The sequence below is a fragment of the Rana temporaria genome, chromosome 10 (genome assembly GCF_905171775.1).
Source record: "Rana temporaria chromosome 10, aRanTem1.1, whole genome shotgun sequence".
Classification (NCBI taxonomy): Eukaryota; Metazoa; Chordata; class Amphibia; order Anura; family Ranidae; genus Rana; species Rana temporaria.
The window spans coordinates 93,682,907-93,710,150 of record NC_053498.1 but is presented as its reverse complement, the minus strand read 5'-3'; the positions used below and the strand labels follow the sequence as shown (position 1 = coordinate 93,710,150).

Below are 27,244 nucleotides of genomic sequence, written 5' to 3'. Positions count from 1 at the left end.
TAACCAACGGTTTAGGTAATAACGACAGAAAGGAACCTCTTGGGCGAAAGCAGAGCAAAGGCCCAGAGCCGTAAGAACAAACATACTTATACAATTACAAATACATGTTTACCTCTGCAAGAACTTCAGGAAAGTTATTACATCATTTTTCCTTTCCCAACTTACTCCTTGTCTAAGCGAGCCCGCCCTCAGACACTGGGGCATGTCTGATGACAATCCTGGGTGTTATGATTTTCCCAGAAAAGTCATTGTAAAAGGGGATTGTTCAGCAGGCCACAGTTTTCATAATGTGATATTAGGGTCGGTGCTAGATTATTTTGTGTCCTAGGCAAGACCAGCTATTTGCCCCCCCCCCTCCCCCTCCCAACATTTTTATTTTACAGACACGTTATTTTGTGCTGAAGGGCTGCGGCCCTGCAACCGTATATGTGCGTAGGGCGGTCCGGAAGTGGATATAAATAAAAGCAGCAGTTTTTAGCATATTAAAAACATAAATACAGTATCTCACAAATGTGAGTACACCCCCTCACATTTTTGTAAATATTTTATTACAGTGGGGCAAAAAAGTATTTAGTCAGCCACCAATTGTGCACGTTCTCCCACTTAAAAGGATGAGAGATATATTACTCTGCATAATGTAAGTTAAAATGATTACAGGTGCCCTCATAGCCACTCGCTATGGGGTCAGATCTTTCGTGGAGCCCCAGATCGAGGGAGATTATCAGTGGTCTTGTATGTCTTCCATTTTCTAATTATTGCTCCCACAATTGATTTCTTCACACTATGCTGCTTGCCTATTGCAGATTCACAGCTTGGTGTTTCTGGTGTCCTTCGACAGCTTTTTGGCCTTCACCATAGTGGAGTTTGGAGTGTGACTGTTTGAGGTTGTGGACAGGTGTCTTTTATATTGATAACAAGTTCAAACAGGTGCCATTAATACAGATAATGAGTGGAGGACAGAGGAGCCTCTTAAAGAAGAAGATACAGGTCTGTGAAAGCCAGAAATCTTGCTTGTTTGTAGGAGACCAAATACTTATTTTCCACCATACTTTGCAACTAAATTCTTTCCAATTCAGACAATGTGATTGTCTGGATTTGTTTCCACATTTTGTCTCTCGTAGTTGAGGTATACCTATGATGACAATTACAGGCCTCTCTCATCTTTTTGCCCAGGTTCACACTGGGCTGCGGGAGTGAAGCTGTGCGAGTTCAGCTGAACTCGCACGATTTCACTCCCGCTGGCAGTCCCGATTTTGGCTGCGATTTCAGAGACATCTGTGCAGGTTTCTGCACAGATGTCAATGTAAATAGCGGCTTGAAATCGCAAAAAGTAGTACAGGAACTACTTTTTAAAATCGGTGCAGTGCCACAGATGCGGCGTCGCACCGATTAGGACGTGCCATTGCCGACAATTGCCGGCAAATGCCGCCAATTTGAGATGCGATTTGACATGTCAAATCGCATCTCAAATCGTACCAGTGTGAACCAGGCCTTTAAGTGGGAGAACTTGCACAATTGGTGGCTGACTAAATACTTTTTTGCCCCACTGTATATCTTTTCATGTGATAAAGTAGTGAGTGCACAGCTTGTATAACAGTGTAAATTTGCTGTCCCCTCAAAATAACTCAACACACAGTCATTAATGTCTAAACCGCTGGTAACACAAGTGAGTACATCCCTAAGTGAAATAGTATGAGAAAGTGAGTGCGATAAATTTTGCATCCTCTGAATCCAACCAAAAGACAAAAATAAATAAATTAAAATCCTGCATCCGCAGAACCCTAAACCAACATCGCTAATTAAGCACAATTAGCGATCGCAGCACTTGTGTACACACACTACACATAAGTCATCATTCAGCAACAGAACTCTGCTGTGTAACCCAGTTAGTAACACTGTTTAAACTGAGCATATAATATGTGGTTGAGTCTTACCTAGATGAAAATTAAAGCTTATATCCTGATGTCTATGACTTAGTTACCACTGTCATACACTAAACTACAGTTAACAGTATATATATATATGTATATAATTGAAAAGACTTCATTATCCACCTTTTTATATCATTCAATGTAACATATAATTTGTCTCAGGCCCAATATTATTTTCAAGCTGGCACAGATCTTCATACCCTCCTGGATTCAGTAACACTGAAAAAAAATGTGTGTGTGTGTATGTGTACATATATATATACACACACACATACATAGCATACATTGGGCACATACTATAGCATGTGTTCAATGCAAGACTACAATTACTGTGCTAGCCGTTCCACATGTGTGATAATGATAAAAACAGAACATAGCCTTGAATTCTTAGCTGTTTACTGGCCTTTTTTAATATTGGCATTGACAAAAGTTCGTATCTGTTATATATGTTGAGCACACAGCATTAGAACACCATGTCCTACCACATTGCTCCATCTCATTGTCAAACATCGATGCCCATTGGGCATTTTTCTGTCCCCCCTTGCCAGAGTCCCGTTTTCACTTTCTCCCCCACACCGCTGGAAGCCGCTGATGGGGAGGATCCCCGTGCCATCTGGCAATCCAAAGCTGCTCACCGTCAGCCTGACCCGAAGACCCAGACACTGCCTGCTAAGACCAGCCTGGGAGAGAAGCCCCTCCACACCATTAAATCCAATCCCTTACCCATTACCATGACTGCCTCCTCCCCACTGCATGACTCCTCAACTTCACCTCATCGCTCCCCTTTATCCCCACCTTTCTTCCCTTCCTCACTGCCTGCTCGTTTTTTCCCTGGTACTAAATCCACCACCAAATCTATCCCTTTGCCGCAGGTTACCCCTCACCCTTCTCCCCGAGGCAGCCCCCTCCCTACCCCGCTGGGCACCCCAGTACATACGCCCAAGGACAGTCCGACTGGGACACCCAGTGGCACCCCTCCCTCCAGTCCTGGTGTTGGTGGAGTGGCTTGGAAGACACGGCTCAACTCTATCAAGAATAGTTTTCTGGGATCCCCACGCTTCCATCGTCGGAAATTGCAAGGTAGGTTAAATTGTTCTGCATCAGCTTGCCATCTAGTGGCACATTGTTGAATAAGCTGCAGTATTACAGATTAAATAAAATGGCTGTTGCCTTGTGCCAACTAACAAAAAGGTTCAAACAGATCAAGATATAAAAAAATAAATAAAAAAAGAATATTATTCATTGAAATTGAGATGTTAAAATTTTAAGATAATGTTTAGAAGGATTTTACCATGCCCTACAATCCCTCTGGGGTTAATCACTTTTAAAATAAAATATTTTCTCTGTATTTTAAAGCAAACCCATCAGCCTTGTTATATGTTAAAAAGTAAACATTGAAAAAGTAAATGTTCTAAGATCAGATGCATAATTGATACAGTAGAAGGCCCTAAGTGCTTGTTTACACCAGACGCAGTTCCGTGCGCTTTTTTTCTGTACACAATGCATGCACAGTGTTTTCCATGTATTCCAAAGGCTCCAGTTCACACCATGAAGTCAGTTTCCGGTCAGTTTCTGCACCAGAAATTGACCGGAAACTGACTGCATGGTGTGAACATAATAACTTCCCTAAGCCTATGTGATAGAAAGCAATGTTAAAATGCACAGTAGGGCGGGCCAGGGAGTGTCCAGCTACTTATGCCTCTGCCTTTGGAAGTCATGCTTATAATTGTCAGCCTTTCAATGCCTCATGGGACATGTAGTTCTGCAACACCTGGAGGGCATCAGTTTAAGCACCCCTGGGCTAGGGGCTACACTAATTGGAGACAAAGTAAGAGGGAGAAACAGAGAAACATACCAAGGACACAATAATAAACAGCCTGTTGTGTTAGCACACTGCCAATAGCCAATCAATTTCTTGGGTGAGTTCCCTTACTGGCCACTAAGTGGCACTCACTGGCCAAAGGGAAGGCAGTTTATGATGAATAGCCTTGAAGTCAGGTCTTTAATAACACAGTAATTCTAATTCAATAGAGTTGAGTGAGTGAGTGAGTGAGTGAGAACTTGTATAGTGCTGCAAATGCAAACTAAATCGCCTCAAGGCATTTTGCGTGCAGAGTCCTCCTGAATCTTTTCAGAAGAGGTGGGTCTTAAGATTTTTCTTGAAGGCACGATTCTTCCATGCGGATGATAGTTGGTAGCGCGTTCCACAGCTGTGGCCCTTGAACTGCAAAGCTTTGTTCTCCTTTAGATTTGTAGCGGGTCTTGGGGATGCAGAGCAGGTTTTGATTCACCGACCGAAGGGCGCGACCAGGGTTGTAGTGTTTTATTTTCTTGCATGGGTATTGCGGGGCTTTTCCTTGTGTGCATTTGTGAGTGAGGCAGAGGGTCTTGAATCTGACCCGATCCTATACGGTTAGCCAATGAATTGACCTAAGGGATAGGGTGATAGATTCTCTTGTTTTCTTTCCCCGTTATCAGTCTGGCTGCTGTATTCTGGACGACTTGTAGACGCGAAATCTGGTATTTTGATAGTCTGAGGTAGAGGGAGTTTGCGTAGTCGAGTCGAGAATTAATGATTGTTCCAACTACTACTACTGTGCCCTCTTCTGGGATGAAGAGGATCAGTCTACCTAGCAGGCGGAGAAGATGGTGGGATCCACTGACTACTGCTCCTATTTGTGCGTCCATGGTCATGTCCGAATCAAAGATTACTCAGAGGCTTTTGACTTTAGCGCTTGGGGCGATGGTTTGTCCAAGGATGGTGGGTGGTATGCCTGTTGTCCTAGAGTTTTTCTTTCGGTTTGCGTGGAGAAAGAGAAGTTCTGTTTTGGATCCATTCCATTTGAGGGAACTCTCCGTCATCCAATTGCCGATCAGTAAGAGGCAATTTTCTAGTGCGTGCTATTGGTCTTTTTTTCCGGTGATGCAAAGGTAGAGTTGGGTGTCATCAGCGTAGGCGTGATAGAGCAGGTCCTTTTTGCTGATGATATTTATGAGTAGGCAGAGGTAGATGTTGAAGAGTACGGGCAACAGGGGTGATCCTTGAGGGACTCCACATGTAATTGTACATGCTTTCGAAGTGAAGGCTCCTAGTTTCACTGTCTGGGATTGATTCTCTAGGAAGGATGCAAACCAGGGTAGATCCGAGTCTGCGACTCCGGCTACTTCTGTGAGATGAGTGAGCAAAGTTTTATGGTCTACTGTGTCGAAAGCTGTGCTGAGGCCTAGTAGCACCAGGTGACATGATTCTCTGTCATCTGCTGCTTCGAGGGCGTCATCCCATAGTTGCACAGAGAAGGTTTTTCAGGCAGGCAAAGGTTGTAGAAGGCTTTGTGTAGCGCCTGCTAATAGGCGGGACTATTACAAATGACTGATTGGCACACTTTAAAGCTCATATACCTCCTTGGTGATTTTTTCTTGCCTATTCATTTTAGAAGGGGATCAGCAAGTTAGTGGCACCCTGACTGTGGAGTTACCCCCAGACATGGTAGCACAATTGTGTTAATTTGGTGCAAGTTTCATATTCATGTTTATGTCAATGAAGAGGGTAGGTAGAATGGAAGAACAGCACTGGCAGATGCTGCTCATCACAGGACAGAACAATGGCAACCAGGGAAGGAATTATGATCTTCCCAACTAATTAGTTCTATTAGGTGTGATTGTTTATGGTCATACAGTCACATTTTAGGTAGACATACACCTTATCAGAAACATACAAAAATGATTGAAAAGTAGGGCCTGTGTGTGGCCAGATGTAATAACAGAGCAGCTCTAAACCAGGACAATACGTTCTTTGTCTGCTATGCAACAGGAAGTTCAAAGATTTTGTTCTTGGAAATGACCCTGTCCAGGGGTTATCAAAATTAAAATAACAGTACCCTGTGAAGAAAGCAGCATTTTGCTTACCTGCCCATTTGCCAAAACTTTGCTCTGTAGGAGAGCAACTACCACTGATCATAATCCACTACCCTGGGCTGGTAGAAGAGTGTCTTCCCTGGTGGCTGCAGTGGTTTCTCCTTTAGACCCCCTAGTCACTGCAGGACACAGTAGCGATGTAGGGGCTTAATGGAGAAAATACAGTGACTAGCAAGAGACACGCTGTTCCATATACCTGGAAATGCAGAATAGGATTGACACTAGTAGCTCTGCTACAAAGCAAAGTTCCTGTGAAGAGGTCACCAAATGTAAGTGCTGCAATTTTTATTTTGTTAACCCCTGACAGGGTCATTCTAATCTTTACAATCAGTTAATATAATAAGATGGAGAGAGTAAGCATAAACACTTAAGGGTCCACCTATGTTTTCATGCAAGGTTTGTAAAACTTTCACCCAGGTTTCACACATTTTTCCAACCAATTTCTACTGGAAATGTGATTGATTTATAAATGAGAGTTGTGTGAATCTTGTTTGAAAACCTACCGCCCCTTTTTATGTTAGGTTATTGGGTCCGAGACTGCATATTACCGTATCTGACAAGGCAAAAAAGCATATATTACGTTATCTGCATAGTTTACCTTAAATAATTTTAACATCTTGTTTCTTACGTTCCTTACTCATACCATATTTTATTACTAAATATAAGAAAGGAAGTAGATGCAAATGATACTTATTATGTATAAGCATTGGGCAGCTAATTTTAAAACAATAGCCTGATTTTCATTAGAGTATATTTCTATGCAGCTTTATTGGTAATGCGTTTTATCTGCTCTTTTTAATTATGCTTGTATTTTGCATAGTACCGACTCCCGAAGAAATGTCAAGTCTTACTCCAGAATCATCACCAGAGTGAGTACACTTCATTAACTGTAATAGATGAGGACAGAAAATAATGAGCCTCATATATGAGAATGTCTGAAGCAGGGCTCAAGTCCTGCGGGAACGCATGGGAACGGAGTTCCTGCACTTTTTTTTCACAGCAGGAACGCAGTTCCCTTTGCAGGACTAGAGCACTCAAGCCGCCCGAGCCAATCCTTCACTATGCGGCGATGTCCAGCTCGAGTCACTGTCAGGGGCAGGCGAACCTTAGTAATCCTTTGTTACTGGCCGCTTCCTGTATATGGATTCATCGGGTAGTGTGCCGCAATGTCTCCTGGGAGCTTTTGTCATTGTTCTCAGGAGACATTGCGGAGGTCTGCCGCGAGTTATCGCGGGATTTAGAAAGAACTTGGTTTTAGTATTTATGCATATGAGCGTATCATTTTTTATTTTTTTTTGGTGGGGGAGTGGATCTTGGGTGGGAGTTCCCACACTTTTTCCCCTAGGACTTGACCCCTGGTCTGAAGGATGGCTTATATAGTCACAGCAGCTAATAAAAGTTTTCTTTACTCTGAAACAAAGGTAGAACTAGCTAACTGTAAGCTAATGTTCTACTAGAGATTTTCCCCCTAAAGACCATTTCATGTTGTGCTGTTGGGTTTTCAAAATTGTGGATACAGATTAACCATTATCATATCAGGAAGATATTAAAGTGCATCTCAACAATTTTATGTTGCAAATTTGTAGAGTGGTATACATACTCTAATGCAGGGTTTTCAACTCCAGTCCTCAAGGCGCACCAACGGGTCATGTTTTCAGGCTTTCCATTATTTTGCACAGGTGATTTGATCAGTTTCACTGCCTTAGGCTGGATTCACACTTAGGCCTCGTACACACAACCGAGTTTCTCGGCAAAAACCAGCAAGAAACTTGCTGGGAGATATCCTTTTCTCTTTTCTCGTCTTCTAAAATATTTTTATCAGGGCAGTAATAGCAGATTCACTTGTCATTGGCATCGGCTCACTGAGATCTTCATGTTAAATAAATTAATTTAACCACTTCCATACAGGGCACGTATACACCTTCCCGCCCAAGCCAATTTTAAGCTTTCAGCACTGTCGCACTTTGAATGGCAATTGCGCGGTCATGCTACACTGTACCCAAACAAAACTGGCGTCCTTTTTTCCCCACAAATAGAGCTTTCTGTCAGACGCGAGTGAGGAAGAGCCGACAACGGCTTTTCCTGTTTACATCGTGAACAGCCGTGATTCGACACGGCTGATCACGTGGTAAAGAGTCTCAATGAGAGACTCTTTACCGAGATCGGTGTTGCGGGGTGTCAGACTGACACCCCGCAACAACGATCGCCGCGATGCGCGCCCCCGGGGGCGCGCAGCGGCTCAGAATCCTGAGGACGTCATATGACGTCCAGTCAGGATTCTACAACCACTTTGCCGCCGTCAATATGTCATTGGCGGGCGGCAAGTGGTTAAAGGGGTTGTAAAGGAAAAAATAAATTCCCCTAAATAGCTTCCTTTACCTTAGTGCAGTCCTCCTTAACTTACCTCATTCTTCAATTTTACTTTTAAATGTCCTTATTTCTTCTCAGAAATGCTCACTTCCTGTTCTTCTGTCTGTAACTACACACCGTAATGCAAGGCTTTCTCCCTGGTGTGGAAAAAGCCTCTTGAGGGAGGAGGGGGCGAGCAGGCAAGTCAGGACACTCTCTACTTTGCAGATAGAGAAAGAAGCTGTGTGTTAGTGGGCCTCCTGACACTCCTGCTCGCCCCCTCCCCCCTCAAGAGGCTTTCTCCACACCAGGAAGAAAGCCTCGCATTACGGTGGTGAGTTACAGACAGAAGAACAGGAAGTGAGGATTTCTCAGAAGAAATAAGGATATTTAAAAGCAAAATTGAAGGATGAGGTAAGTGTAGGAGGACTGCACTAAGGTAAAGGAAGCTATTTAGGGAAAAAAATATTTTCCTTTACAACCCCTTTAAACTATCTTTGTAACCATAACATTTAGAATTGCATCTAACCATTTACTTTGTCTCATTTTAGGCTTGCAAAGAAGTCTTGGTTTGGTAATTTCATTAATTTAGATAAAGAAGAACAGATATTTGTAGTAATCAAAGACAAACCTCTCAGCTCTATAAAGGCCGATATCGTCCATGCTTTCCTCTCAGTAAGTATGATCTTTATTTACTGCATCTGTATTTATTTGTGTAATAATAGAAGAAATGCGGGCCACGATTTTTGACAAAATAAATGCCAACTGTTGCAAATTAGTATTTTCGGAAAATATATGTGGTGAGGCATAATGTATAAAACATAGTTCTAATTTCTTTATCGTATATCACAGGACACAGAGTTGTTAATAGTCATTACTATGTGAGATATAGCAAAGCAATAAATATGAGGGGTGGGTAACAGAGCAACAAGGCCAACAAGGCCAAATACCCAAACAGAAAAGGGCAACAAAGCTAGCTGCAAGACCTGAAACTGGTCTCCACAGAGACAAAACCATCAACCTGGTTGAACTTCATAAACTTGTAAAGAGAAGACCAGGAATAAGCCTTAAAAACTTCAAAAACAGAAGCCTGATTCTGAATGACCCAGGAGGCACTGACATTCCTCGAGAAATGGGCCCTAACCAGGAAAGTACTATCCTCACCCTTGATCTCATAGGCTTGAGAAATGAGCTGACAAATCCACCTGGAAATAATGGATTTAAAAGCCGCCTGACCCTTACAAAGTCATTTAGGTAGAACAAACAGAATCAGACTGTCAAAACAAAGCTGTAGACATGAGAGAAAATGCAAACAGTCCAAACAACAACCAAAGTGTGAAGCACCTTCTCTTTTGTACACTTAGGAGTAGGACAAATGGATTGCAACACTGTCCTGATTCAAGTGAAACGAAGAAACCACCTTAGGCAAGAAAGAGGACTGACACCTCAACATCACTGTTCCCTGGTGAAAGAGCAGGAAGGTTCCTTGCAGGAAAGTGTGGCTAACTCCAAGACCCTGTGAGCTGAGATAATAGCCACCAAAAAGACAACCTTGTGCAAAAGAAGCGGCAAGGGAATCTCTCTTAATGAGGTTCAAAGGTGGAAGAGGGCAAAGCCAACAAATCCAAGTTAAGATTCCATGGAGATAGAGGGGGACACAGGAGGAACAATCTGAGTGACTACCTTAAAAAAAAAAAAAAGCTTTGACCAAAAAATGAGACACAACAGGTCTTGAAAAAAGCACCATCAAGGCTAGGATTTGTCCCTTTATGATACTCATAGCCAAGGACATCTCCAGACCAGATTGGAGAAAAGCTAGAATTTTCCCCATGCCATACAGTCAACAATAGAACTTATGAATTTAAGAAAAAGTTAAATAAGCTGTCTAAGTATGATAGTACTTCCTAGGGGTCAATTTTCTATCCCTGAAAAGGTGATCTTTAGAGAGACTCAGGAAAGCATCCATCACCTTCAGGCACAAAACTGAAGCTTAGCTGAGCTGGGATGGTGTTGGAATTCTTTCCTTTTTGTTGGCCAGTGTCAATTCACCATAAGGGGGTAGTATAACCCATGTAGTTATTTATGATTGTGAACTCCTCTGTGTCCTGTGATATACAATAAAGATGCTTTTTTTTTTGCACTCCCCTACATTAAACAGTTGTTTTTATTTTGCCCAGTCCTATGACTAATATGCTTACAATTGGAAAGACAATGTGTACTTCTATTATAATGTGAATATAAATGATACCCTTATGTCACCACTTGTCTCTTGCTAGTTGAGCACCCTGGGAGTTTTAGTGCAGCAACATGTTGACATTTTTTGCTATTTATTATCTTTTATATACTGCCAACATTTCCCATAGTCCCTTACATCAGTGTATACTGTACAGCAAAAATTCACGGTTAAACACAACATTGCTGGAAATGTAGTACGGCCCCGCTTGTTAAAGCTTACAATTGAACAGTTAAACGTTTTGCTTAATTCCTTCCTTTTATCTTACTTTAGATCCCAAGCTTAAGTCACAGCGTGATATCTCAGACCAGCTTCAGAGCGGAGTACAAGTCATCAGGGGGTCCATCTGTGTTCCAAAAACCTGTCAAATTTCAGGTGGACATCAGTTACTCCGAGGGAGCTGAAGCACAAAAAGAGAATGGCATCTACTCTGTGACCTTCACTCTAATATCAGGTAAACTTGACGTGCATGCTAATGGCAAGAACAAATAGGGAGGACAGTTTTTTTTATGATAAGGTGAATTAATCAAATGGATAACAGGCCGACAGTTTAACACATACACAGTATTTAGAAAAACTGGGAGCAAGTGTAAGGTTCCTCTGTGGGGATGACATGCCTCAGCTGCTGCAGAAGCTTCTAAGAGGCCAAATTGTCAATTATTCTTTCATTCTGTAAATTTGTCAAGCACTCTGTAACACCGTTACATAAAGCAAAACTGTGATTGACAGCGGAGCTTGACAGCATCTCCCGTGATGGACAAACGTCCTCCCATTACGGCACGATTCATTAGACTGTCACAAGCCTGGAGCTGAGTTGCTTTGTTCCCACCAAGGACAATCTGCCCTGATCGCAAAAATTCATCATCAACCAACGATTCATTAATTGACAGGCTGTTATGTTTAACTTTAGAGGATGGCCAGTTCTTACCTTGCAGCTGAACATATAAAGATGGATATGGAAATGATGTTAGTTTATTCCTATGGTTGTAGAACATACATGGAAATTTGGAATTTTAAATAACTGTTGTAAGTAATGCCTGTAATAAGCTATTTGTTGAGCTCAGTTACAGTTACACTCCAGTCAAATTTGAAATTCAAACTTTGGAACACCAACAGGTAGCACAGCCTAAGGCCGCGTACAGACGAGCATACATGTACGATGAAACCGGTCCGCCAGACCGTTTTCACCGTACATGTATGCCCAGGGATTTTTGTATGGTGGCTGTACTCACCATCATACAGAAATCCGCGCGTAAACAATGACGCGGCGACGTGGGCGGCCCTGCCAGTTAAATGCTTCCACGCATGCGTCAAAGTCATTCGACGCATGCGAGGGATGGCAGGCGCTCGGACATGTACGGTAGGTCTGTACAGACGACCGAACATGTCCGAGCGGGCAGGATTTCAGCGGGCTGTTTTAAAACAAGTCCAGAAAGATTTGCCCGCTGGGAAAAGGCCCGGCGGGCAAATGTTGGCTGGAATCCTGCCCGCTCGGGCCTACCCACACCGAACATGTCTGCTGAAACTGGTCCACGGACCAGTTTCAGCAGACATGTTCGGTCGTCTGTACGGGGCCTTACTGCTTAGTACTTTAGTTCTTTATCCAAACATTGCTTTAATCTACAAGTCCACCACTTTACCTTCTGTTGGAAATCTGGTGATTTGGGAACCCGTTGCTTGTGATAACAGAAATCTGTTTGATTATATACACCGATTGTGGGCTTCTTGCTGTCTCTGCCATACTAAACACTCTGGGGCAGATCCACAAACAATTGCATGGGCGCAGCGTATGTGAGATACGCTACGCCGCTATAACTTACTGTTCCCAGCTTCGAATCCACAAAGAATTAGCGCCATAAGTTACGGCGGCGTAGTCTATCTCTCGCAAGGTAATGGTGCACAATTCAAATGCGGCGAGTAGGGGGCGTGTTTCATTTAAATGAAGCGCGTCCCCGCGCCGAACGAACTGCGTATGCGCCGTCCCTAAATTTCCCGCCGTGCATTGCGCTAAATGACGTCGCAAGGACATCATTGTTTTGATGTGGACGTAAATTACGTCCAGCCCGATTCACGGACGACTTACGCAAACAAAATAACATTTTTAAAATTATACGCGGGAACGACGGCCATACTTAACATTGAGTACGCCACCATATAGCAGCTTTAACTATACACCGGGAAAAGCCAACTAGAGACGACGTAAAAGAATGCGACGGCCGCTCGTACGTTCGTGGATTGTCGGAAATAGCTAATTTGCATACTCAACGCGGATTACGACGGGAACGCCACCCAGCGGACGCCGAAGAATTGCATCTTAGATCCGAAGGTGTACGAAGACGTACGCCTGTCGGATCTAACCCAGATGCCGTCGTATCTTGTTTTGAGGATTCAAAACAAAGATACGACGCGGGAAATTTGAAAGTACGCCGGCGTATCAGTAGATACGCCGGCGTACTCTCTTTGTGGATCTGCCCCTTAATGTAAACCAAATGTCATTGCCAGGAGGTTTCTCCAGTTTCTGCATTCCCACACAAGGTGTTTAATAGAAAGGAATAGCCATACCTGCTTTGGGTACTGCATATTTTAAATTTTAACTCATTACACTGTGTTACAACTCCCCTATGGCAAAGATTAGCGTTAATAATGACATTTCCTCGTCCTTCTCTATACATAGTCACCTGTCTGGGATACCCTATCTCCCCTATCCTATTAGCCCTAGAGATTGAGCCCCCTTTAGCTGGTCTGATTAAAGCTGCCTCCCATATAAAAGTTTTAACAGCCCTCTCCCTTGAGGGGGGGGGATTTCTCTCTATATGCAGAGTACATTTTTATCTATTTAGCGGATCCCAATTAGTCCCTTTATGATTTACTGGGGATCCTGTATAGATTTGGTAAATATTCATGCATGTCAGTTGGGACAAGTTCCTTCTCTTGCACCTGGCGCCGGCCCTGCCTATCTCCCTGATCAGCCTAACTGATCATTAATGGCTGGATAGTCCATTTTATTAAACCCTGCAAAGGCAATGCTTAAGAAAGTATATGTAGTCAATACAATAATGGCATGGACAATGTAATCAGTTGACATTTGATTCTATTAGGGTTACCATAATACTCTTTGGGTCTATAAAATTTGTGAGATATGATTAAACAGCTCAGGCAGAAGAGAGAAAAAAAAAGAGTGATAGAATTTTTTTTTTTTAGAAATGTCCCAAAAATTATTGGAGATATTCCAAACGACGAGGTCACATTTTGCAATTCGTATCAGATATTGCAATTTTTCTTAAAGGGGTTGTAAAGGTTAGTTTTTTTATTTTCTAAATAGGTTCCTGTGGATGTAAACCCAAAATGTTTATTTTATTTTTTGATGTCACAATGTACAGAATAAGATTTCCTATCATCTGTGCCCAGTCTTGCCACACAGAGTTAATTCAGCTCTGAGCAATCCTCTTTTATTGTTCAGTGAAATAAAACAGACTAACAGAGAAAAACCTTAGTCCGTTCCGCCCCCTTGCTGTGAGTGACAGGTTATTTACATATCTCATGCACTAGCCTGGAGACAGGCATTATTTTTTAATCCCCCCCCACTCCTTTTCTGAAGTCATGTGGTTACTTTTCTGGATTTTGACTGGATGTTATTGATCATAGCAGAATTTAGTGTAAGGAATACACAGGAAAAAATGCATGTTGACAAGGGGAGTGTAGAGGAGGGCGGGGAGTCTACTGACATCACGACTCCACCCACAGAGCTCCAAACAACAGACCCACCCACAGAATCTGCAGTTTTTCAGTTCTTATAACAGACAGGGGGGAAACATTTGACAGAGTGCGAGTGGGTTTATATCCACTTTAACCACTTTACAACCGGCCTATTTTGGCACTTCTCTCCTTCATGTAAAAATCACAATTTTTTTGCTAGAAAGACATCCTAGGGAATAAAATGGCGGTCATTGCAACTTTTTTTCTCTCACGGTATTTGCGCAATAATTTTTCAAACACCCTTTTTTGGGAAAAAAAAAAGGGTTTCATGATTTAAAAAATAACAAAACAGTAAAGTTGGCCCAATTTTTTTGTATAATGTGAAAGATGATGTTACGCCGAGTAAATAGATACCTAACATGTCACACTTTAAAATTGCGCACACTCATGGAATGACGCCAAAATTTGGTACTTAAAAATCTCCATAGGCGACGCTTTAATTTTTTTTACAGGTTACTATTTTTGAGTTACAGAAGAGATCTAGTGCTAGAATTATTGCACACGCTCTAAATCACGTGACGATACCTCACATGTGGGGTTTGAACGGCGTTTACATATGTGAGCGGGACTTGCATGCGTGTTCGCTTCTGCCGGGGGTAGGGGCGTTTTAAAAAATTAATTTTTTAATTTTATTTTTATTTTACTTATTTTTTTTTTTTTTTTACACTTTTATTTTTTATTTTTTTGATCACTTTTATTCCTATTACAAGGAATGTAAACGTCCCTTGTAATATGAATCAGTGTGACAGGTCCACTTTATGGAGAGATGTGGGGTCAATAAGAAGCTTACAAGCATGAAATTGGTGAAAAAACATTCACCGACCTCACACCGACAGCCGCAATTGCGGCTTTGTTTATTTCCGGGTACCGGGCGTGACGTCATAACGTCGCGCCCGGGCCTCCGACGGTCATAGAGATGACTGGTGACCATCTGGTCACAGTCATCTCTATGCTTCCCCAGCCAGCACCGGCCGATTCGCTCGTCGGGCCCCCAATGGCACGGGAGAGCCCAGAGAAGCACCGGATGGCGGCGGGAGGGGGCCTATAAGAACGATCAAGCATCAGAACTGCCACTTTGATCGTTCTTATTGTGCACAAAATCGCCGGCTGAAGACAGTGATATCTGAATGAAGCCTGTAGCTGCAGGCATCATTCAGATATCACCGCACAAAGTCGAGGACGTATTTTGTCTATGAGCGGTTGTAAAGTTATTAGGCTAGTGCATGGTTGGTTCACTTACCTTTTCCCTTCTAAATTTTTTTTTTCTTTATCTGAATTTCTCACTCAGTAAGCTGGTGGTTAGTCAGCGTGCTCGCCCCCTCCCTTGGGACTACATCCTACATGCTGTGTTCACAGCGTCCCTCCGCAGGGATGTAGTCCCAAAGGAAGGGGGCGAGCACGCTGACTAACCCCCAGCCATTACGGCTCGGATGATGGGGGCAAGCTTACTGAGGAGGAACAGGAAGTGAGAAATTCAGACAAAGAAAAAAATCATTTAGAAGGGACATCAAAGGAAAAGGTAAGTGAACCAACAATGCACTAGCTTAAGGAACCCTATTTAGAAAATAAAAAACAAACATTTACAACCCCTTTAAGTTTGATGGAAATATTAAAAGTTATTGCCAAATTTAATGGTCAGATGACTGGATTTAAATTATGACGGACACCTTGCATGTTTAAATGTTCTCTTTATTGCTGGCTTCAGTTTTGGACATTTATATGCCTCAGAATATCTAGAGACATAAAATAAAAGACATGGCAATGCAACTTCTTATATATTAATGCATTTTTAGTACTTATATACTATTACAGATGTACCTACATCTATGTGCTTTCACTGCCTGTTTATCTGTTCTGTTCATGTCTCTCCAGGTCCCAGTCGCAGATTTAAGAGAGTTGTAGAAACTATTCAGGCACAGCTGCTGAGCACACATGACCAGCCTTCAGTTCAGGCCCTAGCAGGTATGTACATGATTATCATTATATTCTAAAGATGTGCATAAACCAGAAAAGCAAGGCAATACTGTCCTTAAATGACTTCCATGTATTAAAACAATGTTTCATTAAAGTACCACAATTACACATCCTCAATGCAGGTAGTATATCGCATGACTCACGATTTATGTTCAGGGCAGCCTTTTGGGAAAATAATTGTATCCCAGAATGAGTTACCAATAGCAGACACTAGAGGGAGCAGGGTGATTTCTTCAGCAGTCTACATGTGCCTGCTTTGATTTAAAGCTGAACTTAAAGTAGAAGTAAATCCTCCTATCGTTTTCAGCCAAGGAAGCTGCCATCCTGTCCTCTGTTTAATTTACAATTGCCATGATGCTGCACATGTGATTAGTTATGACATCAGCCATTTGGATGGTTTGACAGTTGAGAAGACAACCAATTGGAGTCTTACATTTCCGGCAAGTGCCGGAAAGGCAACTGTTTTATGGATGGGTTTGCTTCCACTTTAAAGTCTTACTATACCCAGTAATATAAAAAAAGTTCGTCCACCATACCGCCCCAGTCCGTCAAGCACACACACACACAGTACCCACGGCTTATAAATGATCTGTATACCACGGTTACATGATAAACTGCACAGTTTGTCCAGTGCAGAGTTCAGGAAAGTGGAGATTTCCACTGCAGCCTGTATACACGCCCACATGTGTGATGTCAATATCATGTGATCTGGCTAGCTCTGATCAACAAGTAAAGCCCCATACACACTATCAGTTTTCCTGACAGTTTTCTCTTCAGGTTTACCAAAACCATCTAATATGAGGTAAAACCTCAAGAGTTTCAATTTGTATGCAATCAGGCAGGCCCTTGCACTACATGGTTTTGGTAAACCTGAAGAGAAAACTGACAGGAAAACTGATAGTGTGTATGGGGCTTAAATGTTTTCTCCAGCATAAAAGACACAACATGTGCAGGTCGGCTACCCTGCCTGTGTTAGCTGGCCTTCCCCAGATAGACAGTGCAGGAGGAGGAGGATCTGTGCATACTGAATAAAACAGCCTTTTACACAATGCAGAGTAGTAACCCCTTAAGTTCCACAGTGAGTATAACAAGCATGGTTTACTGCATTTACAGACTGATTTTACTGTTGTGGGTTTAGTAACCCTGGCTGCTTTCACACTGAGGCAGTTTTCAGGCATTTTAGCGCTAAAAATAGCCCTTGTAAAGCACCTCAAACCTGCCTCCCCAGTGTGAAAGTGGGGCGCTTGCGGGACGGAAAAAAAAGTCCTGCAAGCAGCATATTTGGGGCGGAATGGATGGGCAGTGCTGAATAGTGATTCCGAAGTGCTACAACACGGGTGCTTTTAACCCCTTCTTAACCCCTTCTTGGGGGTTAAAAGCACCCCTCTAGCAGCCGAAAAGCGCAGCTTAAAGGGGATATAAACCCTTGTGGCTTTTCACCTAATGCCTCGTACACACGATCGGAATATCCGATGGAAAAAAGTCAGACGGACAAACTGAAAGCACTATTTAATTAATTTTCAAAACTGAAAGCAAACTTGCCCATCCATGTATCCATGCTTTATTTTGTTAAGAAATCATTTTGAAAAACACCATCTGCCCTTAGCTCAGGCATGCAGGCAGGGGGGTTTGCTTAGCTGAGAAAACCCCTCCTTCCCTCCTCCAGATGAAAGGAAATTAATTGCCCAGGAAGACTCCTGAGATTTATGACATCATTTTGGCCTTCATATGTATTTACTAATGCTAGCAGCAAAATGATTTAAAATAGCTAATGCTGATTAAGCGAGCTGAAATCTGCTTTAAAGGAGTAATAGACCGAAAAACAAAAATGTGATATATTGCAGATTACAAATTCTTAGTTGTAATGAGTGCATTAGTTGCCTTTTAGACTTTCACAGATTTATTTTGAATGTGGAAAATAAGCAAATATGAAAAAAACAGCATAATGCTTGCTGTATGCATGTTGAAACCTGTTTCATGTTGGCTATGAATCCAAATAAACGTCATATAGAAAATCAGTGACAAAATAGTGCAGCGCTCCTCTAAGTGCCTAAATCAAACCAATATGATGTACTCAGAAAATCAGTACCTGTGCTAAACAATATAAAGATCAATCACAAAAGAACATATATTTGTATAAATATATATACCATGAGAAAACAACATATACTATCCCCTGTACACATACTGTACAATGCATATAATTAGCAAGTTCAAAAAATTTCCCAATATACTATATAACAGCAGTGTTATAATTCCAATGTTAAAACCAACAAAAAATCTTTGAATCAGTGGTGTTATAATTCCATCCACTTCAAACGTGACACAACACCTTACCCAGGTGCACTCTCAGATGTGCCCTCACCTATTTCAGTGGACCGCAGTGTTAAACAGGAGTTCAGATAAAGCATTAAAATCAAGGTTCCCCAGGTCGCATTCTTGCATTAGGTCTGCCTTCTAATGCCGCCTATGAACTTGTACAGTTATAAATATAAGAAGACATCATAGTGCTCACTGTTTGTTTAGTTAAATGCATCTAAAAAATTCTACTCACATTTAGATAACTATGCACATGCATTTTCACAAAATAATGTTGAGTCCTCACTAGTTACCTGGCTGAGCAATCTTCACTATTATCGCAGGCCCACCGAGCATGATGATTTCAATAGACCACGCCTAGCTGGCGTGTTGCTTCCCTCTAGACTTTCTCAAAGGTCTTTGAGAAATTGCAGAGGGCTGCAATATGTCTGGTAGGTATAGTACATTGATGTCATCATTTTGCAGACTCGAGATTCTCTTGTGAAAACGCATAGCTGCAGACAATGTCAGGTAACTTATCCCCAAATTCATAACAAAACAAGTCTGGTCTGGTTGTAGTAGGATTCTTTGGAGCGCTATCTCACTCCGTTCTCTCTCCCAGGAGTAGATTGACATCTTTCTAAGATGCTCTGTGTTTACAATAGAAGCAGGTGCTTTGTGTGCATATTAAGCCAACCATACATAGATTGGATTTCGGCCAGTTCAGCAGGGACTGGGTGAATTTTCGATCTATCGATCGACTTCTGTACAACACAGTACTGTAGCACAAAGGGAGTTATTCCCCTATGTAGAATGGGTAACTTTTTCTTTCAACTCGCTGGTTGAATGACAGAAATGTGTACTGTATGGGCTGCCATAGAATACTGGAAGGCTGCTAAGTCACTGCTGGGAGAGAGACTCTCACTACAATCCGATAAGAGTGTCTATTTTTGAATTTTGACGATTTATTATTCTACCGTGCCTGCAGCTACAGGTATGAGTAAGGGCTTGGCTACAGATTCACTGTTTTTGTGAAACTGAACTCATTTTGGTTGCTATGGGGACTTTGTCCACTGTAGGTGGGAGGATCTGAATATACTGTTGCTGAAATCTCCACAAAGTTAGGAGAAGCTGATGGGCAGTTCAGCTTTCTGACATCCGGCCCAAACCTGAAATATCAGTTTTTACTGGACAGACTCATGAGTCTGACCTATGGTATAAACATGTCTGTCCTACTGTACTATTGCAGCATTAGAACAGTAACAGTAAACCCAATTTTGGACTACTTAACATTACTGAAGGAAATTATTTTCCAGGCTTTCTTCAATACCAGTTGCTTGACCAGCATTAATCACATGATCATGCTGAAAGGGAGGCCAATGCTAGACCAGAGTTGTTAAATAGTTAGTTCTGTACATCCATCCACAATGTCCTTTTAGCGGAGGCCAACCTACTAATGCTGAAGCATAGTGTCCTTCAAAAACTGTATTTCATAACTTCAGTTACTATCTGTTGAGGGCACAGTAAGTTAGACATGAGTTTAGACTATACTTCTGCTATAAAACAGAATCATTTGCCTTTATTTTTGTTGTCAACCTGCATTCGGATCTCTCTGTATGACTGTTAGGCTGTAAGTTCCTTCTACAAGCGATACGTGCAACTAATGATTTCATTTAGGAGCAAATATAACAGCAAGAACCCAGATGGAGTGTTCCCTGGATCACCTTCTCTTCTCGCCACCAGATGAGAAGAATGGACATCAAAGCCGACCGCCAGGCACTCCAACCAGAAGCTGCCAGAACTCACGGCGCTCTGAGCCTGACATGGCAGAGCACCATCGGCGGGGATCCTCCAAAGACAAGAAACTTTTGGCTTCCAACGGAACGCAAACACAGCCATGACCTTTGGGGAACACTTGGTGTCAGGACATACTGACACAGATCTGATCGAACACTACAAATATGAACAAAATGATGCAAGAGAAGGCAGCGCCCTGATGTCTGAGAGAAAACTTCTATGGATATGCTTACATATAGGTACACAGACATATATCCTATCCTATCCCAGGTGTACACACATACACACACACTTCCACGTGTGCCAGAATATAGACTGTTACGCATACCCAAGTTTCGACAAATTGGTCATTGATACACAAACATGTACAATTGCACGAACATACAGAGCAATGAGCACATACACCGCAAAAGAGCAAGAGAGCAAGACACAGGAGCTACTTGTTGGCATTACTGTGAAGATGTAAATATTTCCAAAAAATCAAAAATAAGAAAAAAAAATCGGGAAACAGCAAATGGAAATCAAGAAAATAAAACAGAAGGATACAAAATCTATGAAGAAACTGAAATTCTTCATTAATATGTTTATTTTATTTTTTTTAATATATTTATTTATTTATTTGGAATCCATTTGGGAGTGGGGCTATTTAATTTCACAATTAGTCTTTTTTTATGGTTTTGTTTTTTGTTTTTCTTGGGCAGCTGAAGACAAAAGATCTGACTGATTTGAACATGCTCACACTGCATACGTTTGAGCATAGTAAGTGCTCACATCTCTTGGCTCAGATAGTTCCATCCTTTTATGAGGCTGCAACATAGACTTGCAACATGTATGCAATGGCAATATTTCACATTCAGGTTTTTAGATCAAGTCGAAAGCAAAGTGATTTGTAGCTAATGCGCATATATATATATATATATATATATATATATATATATATATACACACACAAAATGTGTGTTAGGAGAGTCTTTTTCTATCACATTCAAGCTCCTTGAATCTTCATATCGAAGGGCTCCTAGTGTAAATCACACTATATGTGCAAGCTACATGTGTAACAGTAGAAAGCAGTCCATGAGTTTGACTCCTTGTCACACCAGCAGTCCATGGTAAACACAAAAGGGCCTCTTTTGTCTGAAGTAAGAATATTCTGCCCTGTAAAAGAAGAGACAAAGTGAATTAAAGCACTTTTGTTGCTATATTGGGCAACATAGTACTTATTTAGGACAATGAATTTAAGCCTAAAGATATATTGCAATACAGAACTGGCTTCTGGTTATCTTCTAGCATTGTCCATTGATGGGTAAATTTTAGTCAAATCCAATAATATAGTTGGCAGTCCAATACACAGCACCACTGTGTAGAGGCAGAAAACATTTGAAGCCCAATTAAAGTCTTTTCCAAAGTGTCACCCATTGTTCCACTAATACAGCCTGTGCCACACCACCAGCTTCCAGCTATGAGCTACAGCTCTCTCTGGTAGAGAAGCAATATTGCTGCAGAGGTTAACATGCAGATCGATTAGCTTCATTCAGCAAAGGGTGAGATGGACTGCTGCAGCAAGATGCTGCTCCCATGGAGAGTAATCCTATGCTGCTAACAATGGGAAGCAAGCGATATTAAGCTTGGTACGCACTACAAGTGTTTTTTGTTGAACCCAGTGAGCTGAGCAAGATAAAACTGACAGATCGCCGTACCGGCATAAGGAATGTTGGTGTGCCAATCTCATCTGCTGTGCTATTGTATTCTGATTAAAACCGAACACATATTAATTACACAGGTTCTGGGGCTAATTTGATGCAGATGAGTTTAATTACCACCTTAATCAGCAATTAATATGTGTTTTAAAGGGATGAGGTGGCAACCCTAATGCTGACAGGGGAAATGACACCTCCCTCCCCACCACCAACAAGATTCACTGATCAGCACTTGTAGCAATTGGCATTAAGGTTGTCCAGCATGTCCTTTTGGCAAAGGTGGCGTCGTTAGACCACCTTCTGTCGGACAGTCAGCTGTACACACTTAACGAAAGTCGGACGGTTTTTGCTGTACAGGCCAGTTTTCGACCAGTGTGTACCCAGCTTTGGTGGCAGTGAGGTATTCCTATACTCATATCACAGGTAAGACATTGAAACATTGTTAATTTGCGCACCATGAAATGACAGGTGCAAATTTATAAAAACTTCCGTAACACCTTTTGAAGCCTGTTGCATAAATCAAAAAATGGTTTGGCAGATATTGTTTTTGTAGACTGAAATAATAAAAGTTAAAGGGAATTCATTGCTGGTGCTTAACATTCTTAACAGGCAAGCTGTAGGGCCAATACACAACGTCTTCTGATCTTTCTTACAGCAACAATCAGACTCAGAGGTGTCTGGCTGCTCTCCCTTCTCCCTGTTCCATATATGTAAACACAAATGTTCAGGCATTTTGAAACATGCATGTTTATTGCCAAGGTTAGGGAAAGATCTCATTGGATTGTTCCTACACATCCAAACATCTTTGTTGGCCTGTAGCTATCTGCAATTATGAAAATTCCAGCTTTGTATCGACAAAATAACCACCTCACCCCCAATATTTTATTTTAAAGAGGACCTTTACTTACATTTTATTTAGTAATAAGCAGTTTTAAGAATAAATAGTCATAGAAAGGCAGATATAAATACATTTTATGGTGAAAATGCTGCTGCTTGCTCCTTGCAGTGCTAGTCAGGTTACCAAAGCCAAAACTATTGGTCATGTGATTTCTGTTAAAGATAAGGATCAGCGTTAAGATGATCTGATCCTCTCCTTTAGCGTAGATCTACGCCTTTGATGTGTCCAGTACTTAAGGAAGCCTAAACAGCATTTTACTGAGGGAAGATAATTATTTCAGCCCTTCTATAGTTTATTCATCCCAGCAAGATGGTTACATTTAAGTTAAGTGCAGATCCAATTTAACTTGGTAAACACCATCTCTTTCCATCTATTATATTTGCATAGTTTGTAGTACAGTACATTTCTGGAGTACAAACGATTCCCTAAACTCAACAAAACTATTAACAGCCCTCTTGAAGCTTCAGTTTTTACAACAATGTCAGAAATGCCAGGCCTCTGTTACTGAGCCCTCTTGTTGGCTATTTCTCCAATCAGCTGCTACAAAATTATTATTATGGCAATAAGGCACCTCCAACATAGGAATTAAAAAAATCCTATAGTGCCATAACTTTATAGTGTCACTGCAACAAGTCTGATGTGATGCCATCTCAATTATTCAGTATGTGACATTTGTTTCGTGTAAACGTCATTCATTTTGCACCATTGATAAATATATATATATTTATAAAATATTTATGTATATTTCTATTATATCCAGTAGAATTGATTAAGAGGTAATCAATGGTCAATTGTCATTATTTTGCTTCCAAGGAGGTAAATACCATCTCATTTCAGGACATTATGACAAATACTCAAACCTTGTTTGAACACAATTTTATTATATTCAGCATTGAAAGAAAAACTCTGCTAAGCCATGTTCACATTTAAAATGGCCATATAATGTAAAATAATAATAAACATGTTTGTGGTACAGTGCAAGAAGCAAGGATTAAATGCAAACGCAGTGCCCATTGCAACCAATTTAATCTCCTCTGCCATGACTTTCATAAAATAATTCTGATTGGTTGCAGTATAATACTGCTCTTTGTTTCTCACACTGTTTGTTGAAAATGGGACTGATTCTGTATGATTTGTTTTATGTCATAGCTAAACAGAAGTGGAAACAGCAAACAAAAAGCCCCGCTCCCATGATACAGTAGGAGTGTTCCGTATATTGGGCTAAATGGGGGGCTGGCATAGTCTTACAAAATTCTAAAGGTGTTAGGGCCTGTGCTGTACCCCCCTTGCAAAAAGTAAAAGTGTTAAATGGTTCTAATAAAGCCAATTTTAAGAAAAATAGATTAATACACATATAAATATGTGAACTGTCTTGACTGCAAGAGGCTTTATAATTCTGTCTAGTCACTTTTGTGATTCATACACATCTGTCAGACAGCAAATCTAGGGCAGTTCTACCATGTTCTTTGTTAGAGTTCATACAATATTGTCACTTCACTTGCAGACTGGCCAATGAAGGATCAGCAAACCATTGATAAGCCATTAACTCTGCTCAGTGCTCACTCTGTTCTCTCCTCCTGTGAGCACATGTGCCTAGCAGTGCTGCCGCCATGCTTTCAGTACCTCCAGACCTCTAAATTTTTATTTAGCCTGAAGTTCTCTTACATATTTAGACTTCATTCAAACAGAGGCACATATTGTATACTTAGAACTCCTTATTGATGTTTTGCAGAGGTCCATTTTGCACTGCAGGAAATGGTCAAATCATTACAGCATTTTAATAACACTTGACATGCAGTCATTTGGAATTATATACGCAGTGTGTTTATGACGGCACACAGCATGTATATGAAACGCTGAAGGATTGTCCAGCAGCCAGTATGAACAGATGGGGAAGGGTGTGGTTGGCACGCCTAGCAGATATTATTAACCCAATGCAAATACACTTGGGGCTGCCTGAGATCTAGCTTACAAAGCTCTCTACTCTGCACTTAATTAGTAGATATATGGGCATTACGTCATCAATGAAAGACAGAAGGTATAGCATACATTTTCAGGAAAAAAAAATTAGCACAGGAAACAATATAGCCATACAAAGGACACATTACAATACATTTCTGTCAGCGTACTAGTTCGCCTTTATATGTTTTCTGTACAGGTGAACTAATCCTAACTAATCCTAAGTTGCAGTGCTTTGCTGATTGGACTCATTTGTTGCCTGCAAGTTCTCCCTAAGCCATGCAATGCCAAAGAGCAGAACTGTAGCTCAGCAAGCGATACTAGACAAGAATAGATAGTCGATCATCTATTTCTATCAGTGTTAAGCACACATTCAAGCTCATGGGAAAAGGATTTGAAATTAAAATTTGAAGACCGTTGACAGTCAGAGTGTACAAGTCAAAGATTTACTGAGTGCGCTTTAACTTAAATAGAAAGATAATTTGGGCAGAAGGCAAATGGCATTAATAAAACCTAATCTACACAGTTTTAAATTGACTTCCCAAACCATAAATTTTACAGATTCATTTGAACACTTACGAGCAGCCAGACCCATCTGTTCTGAAAATGAACAGCTTACTACCAGTGGAATAAAATCTTCTTCACAGATTTCTGCGAGCTCTAATGATGTTCGATGGAGGCTTCTTGATATCAGACATCACACATATTTATCGAAAATTAACATTTATTTGTTTAGTCATCACTAATTTGCCATTTCTCTTGTGCCCAGAATAGGACATATACACGCTAAATACACTTGTACTTTTATCACATCTGAGATCTGGGTGATAGTATGAATTGCTAGCCAAGAACAGTCCAAGTTTAGAGATCGGCAAAGGTTCTCAAATTTACTTGAACACTGAAGATTATACATGTCCCCAGGTATAGTAGGTCTCTTAATAGTTTCATTTTTAGTAATTTTACTACCCCAGAGCTTTTATACTGGACAGAAGTCAGTCAGATTTTAGAGTGGTTTAGGTAGCACTGAACTTTTAGGTTTGGAAAAGCGTAGTCAATGAACCTCAACAAAAAACAATTACAAGCTCAGATTGTTTTTTTATAGCAGCTACAATGCATATTGGAAACACTGATAGAAACAATGCGATGCCAAAAAAAATAACAGATTTGTTTACTTAGATAATAGCCATTATTACTTTTTCAATCCTTGGCTGGACTACTCTTTGAGCATCATAGCAAACATAGAGAACATGTATGCAATAGAAGAAAAATATCTAGTCACGGACAGAGTGTTGTTGGTCTCAGTGGGGATACTGAAATTTCTAACTCTTCTAACTTCCAAATTTCTTGAGTAAACCACATAGTTGAGACAATGCACATTTAAAAACAAAAAAGTTAAAGTAAATCAGTACTCAGGGCAACCAATGCATGTTAACTAATGGTACAATCGGCATTATATGATGCCAAATCAGTTTTTGATGCCTTGATTACGACATTGGGAGATGTTACTATATCAATACCAATTTTCAGAAAGCCAGTATTTTATAGCAGCACTATTCCAAGATCCTCTGGCAGCTAACATAGGGCACAGTGTTCAAAGATGACTGATACTATGGTATCTGTCATTCAGCAGTAACATACAGGCATTGTACAAGTCTACTTTAAAGTGTAACTGGCTTTCTGACAATGTTGTTACCAGGAGAGGAAGTGAGAGGAAATACCCCAATAATACCTTGGTGCAAATATTTCCCCAAATGTATCCAAAACTAAAAAAAAAAATTCTGCAGGTAAATAATGGCATGGAATCCTCCAAAAAGAAAAAATAGCAGCATTTTTAAACCATACACAATATGACTGCTGCATTTAATGTCAGTATGCTATGGTGATCACTGTTACTATACTAATGATGTCACATTTGAAATGCTAAAATTAAATTGAAATGTTGTCAGTGCCACAAAGAAAATATCCCTTAGTGCCATAGTGTGTGTAGCCCTCGATGCCATAGTCCTCATATCCTACATTGCCACATGTCTCTATATTTAACGTGACCATAGCCACCGAAGTTACATTAAAATTATTATGTTCCTAACACCATTTCCAAGATGTAACAGTAAGCAGGTTGGACCACCTCTTCTATATCACCATGTTCTTTATATATGATGTTCTATATCATAAGAACAAATGCAGACATGTCATGCAATTATTGAAATGAATACATTGAAAGCAGAGCAGCTTATATACAAACTCCTCAATATTACATATTTATATGCTACAGCCTTCTAAAAATAATACACCTCAAGAACCCCCATGACTTTTGATCCGTTGCCTCTGACAATATTTAGAACTGGCATAACAGAGAGACTTATACCAAAGTAAAACATTTTAGTAGGATCTAGAATAGTTTTCTTTTATTTTTGGTTCATTTGGGTGCTGAATCTTT

At 40.9% G+C, this 27,244-nt stretch overlaps 1 protein-coding gene across 7 annotated transcripts in view; it reads left to right on the top strand.

Annotated features, from left to right (window-relative positions):
- The window catches only part of LOC120915320 (serine/threonine-protein kinase BRSK2-like), a 375,368-nt gene extending 354,486 nt beyond the window's left edge, over positions 1–20,882 (top strand). For 2 of the 7 annotated variants that reach the window (XM_040325720.1, XM_040325719.1), the window contains 6 exons: positions 2,480–3,011; positions 6,667–6,715; positions 8,747–8,870; positions 10,702–10,882; positions 16,057–16,146; positions 20,200–20,882. In XM_040325720.1, the coding sequence (XP_040181654.1) occupies positions 2,480–3,011; positions 6,667–6,715; positions 8,747–8,870; positions 10,702–10,882; positions 16,057–16,146; positions 20,200–20,357 (1,134 nt within the window). In that variant the 3' untranslated portion in view covers positions 20,358–20,882. Of the gene's footprint in view, positions 1–2,479; positions 3,012–6,666; positions 6,716–8,746; positions 8,871–10,701; positions 10,883–16,056; positions 16,147–20,133 lie in introns of all 7 variants that reach the window. The other 5 variants (XM_040325718.1, XM_040325717.1, XM_040325721.1 and 2 more) reach the window with 3 other exon arrangements.
- The last annotated feature ends 6,362 nt before the right edge of the window (positions 20,883–27,244 follow it).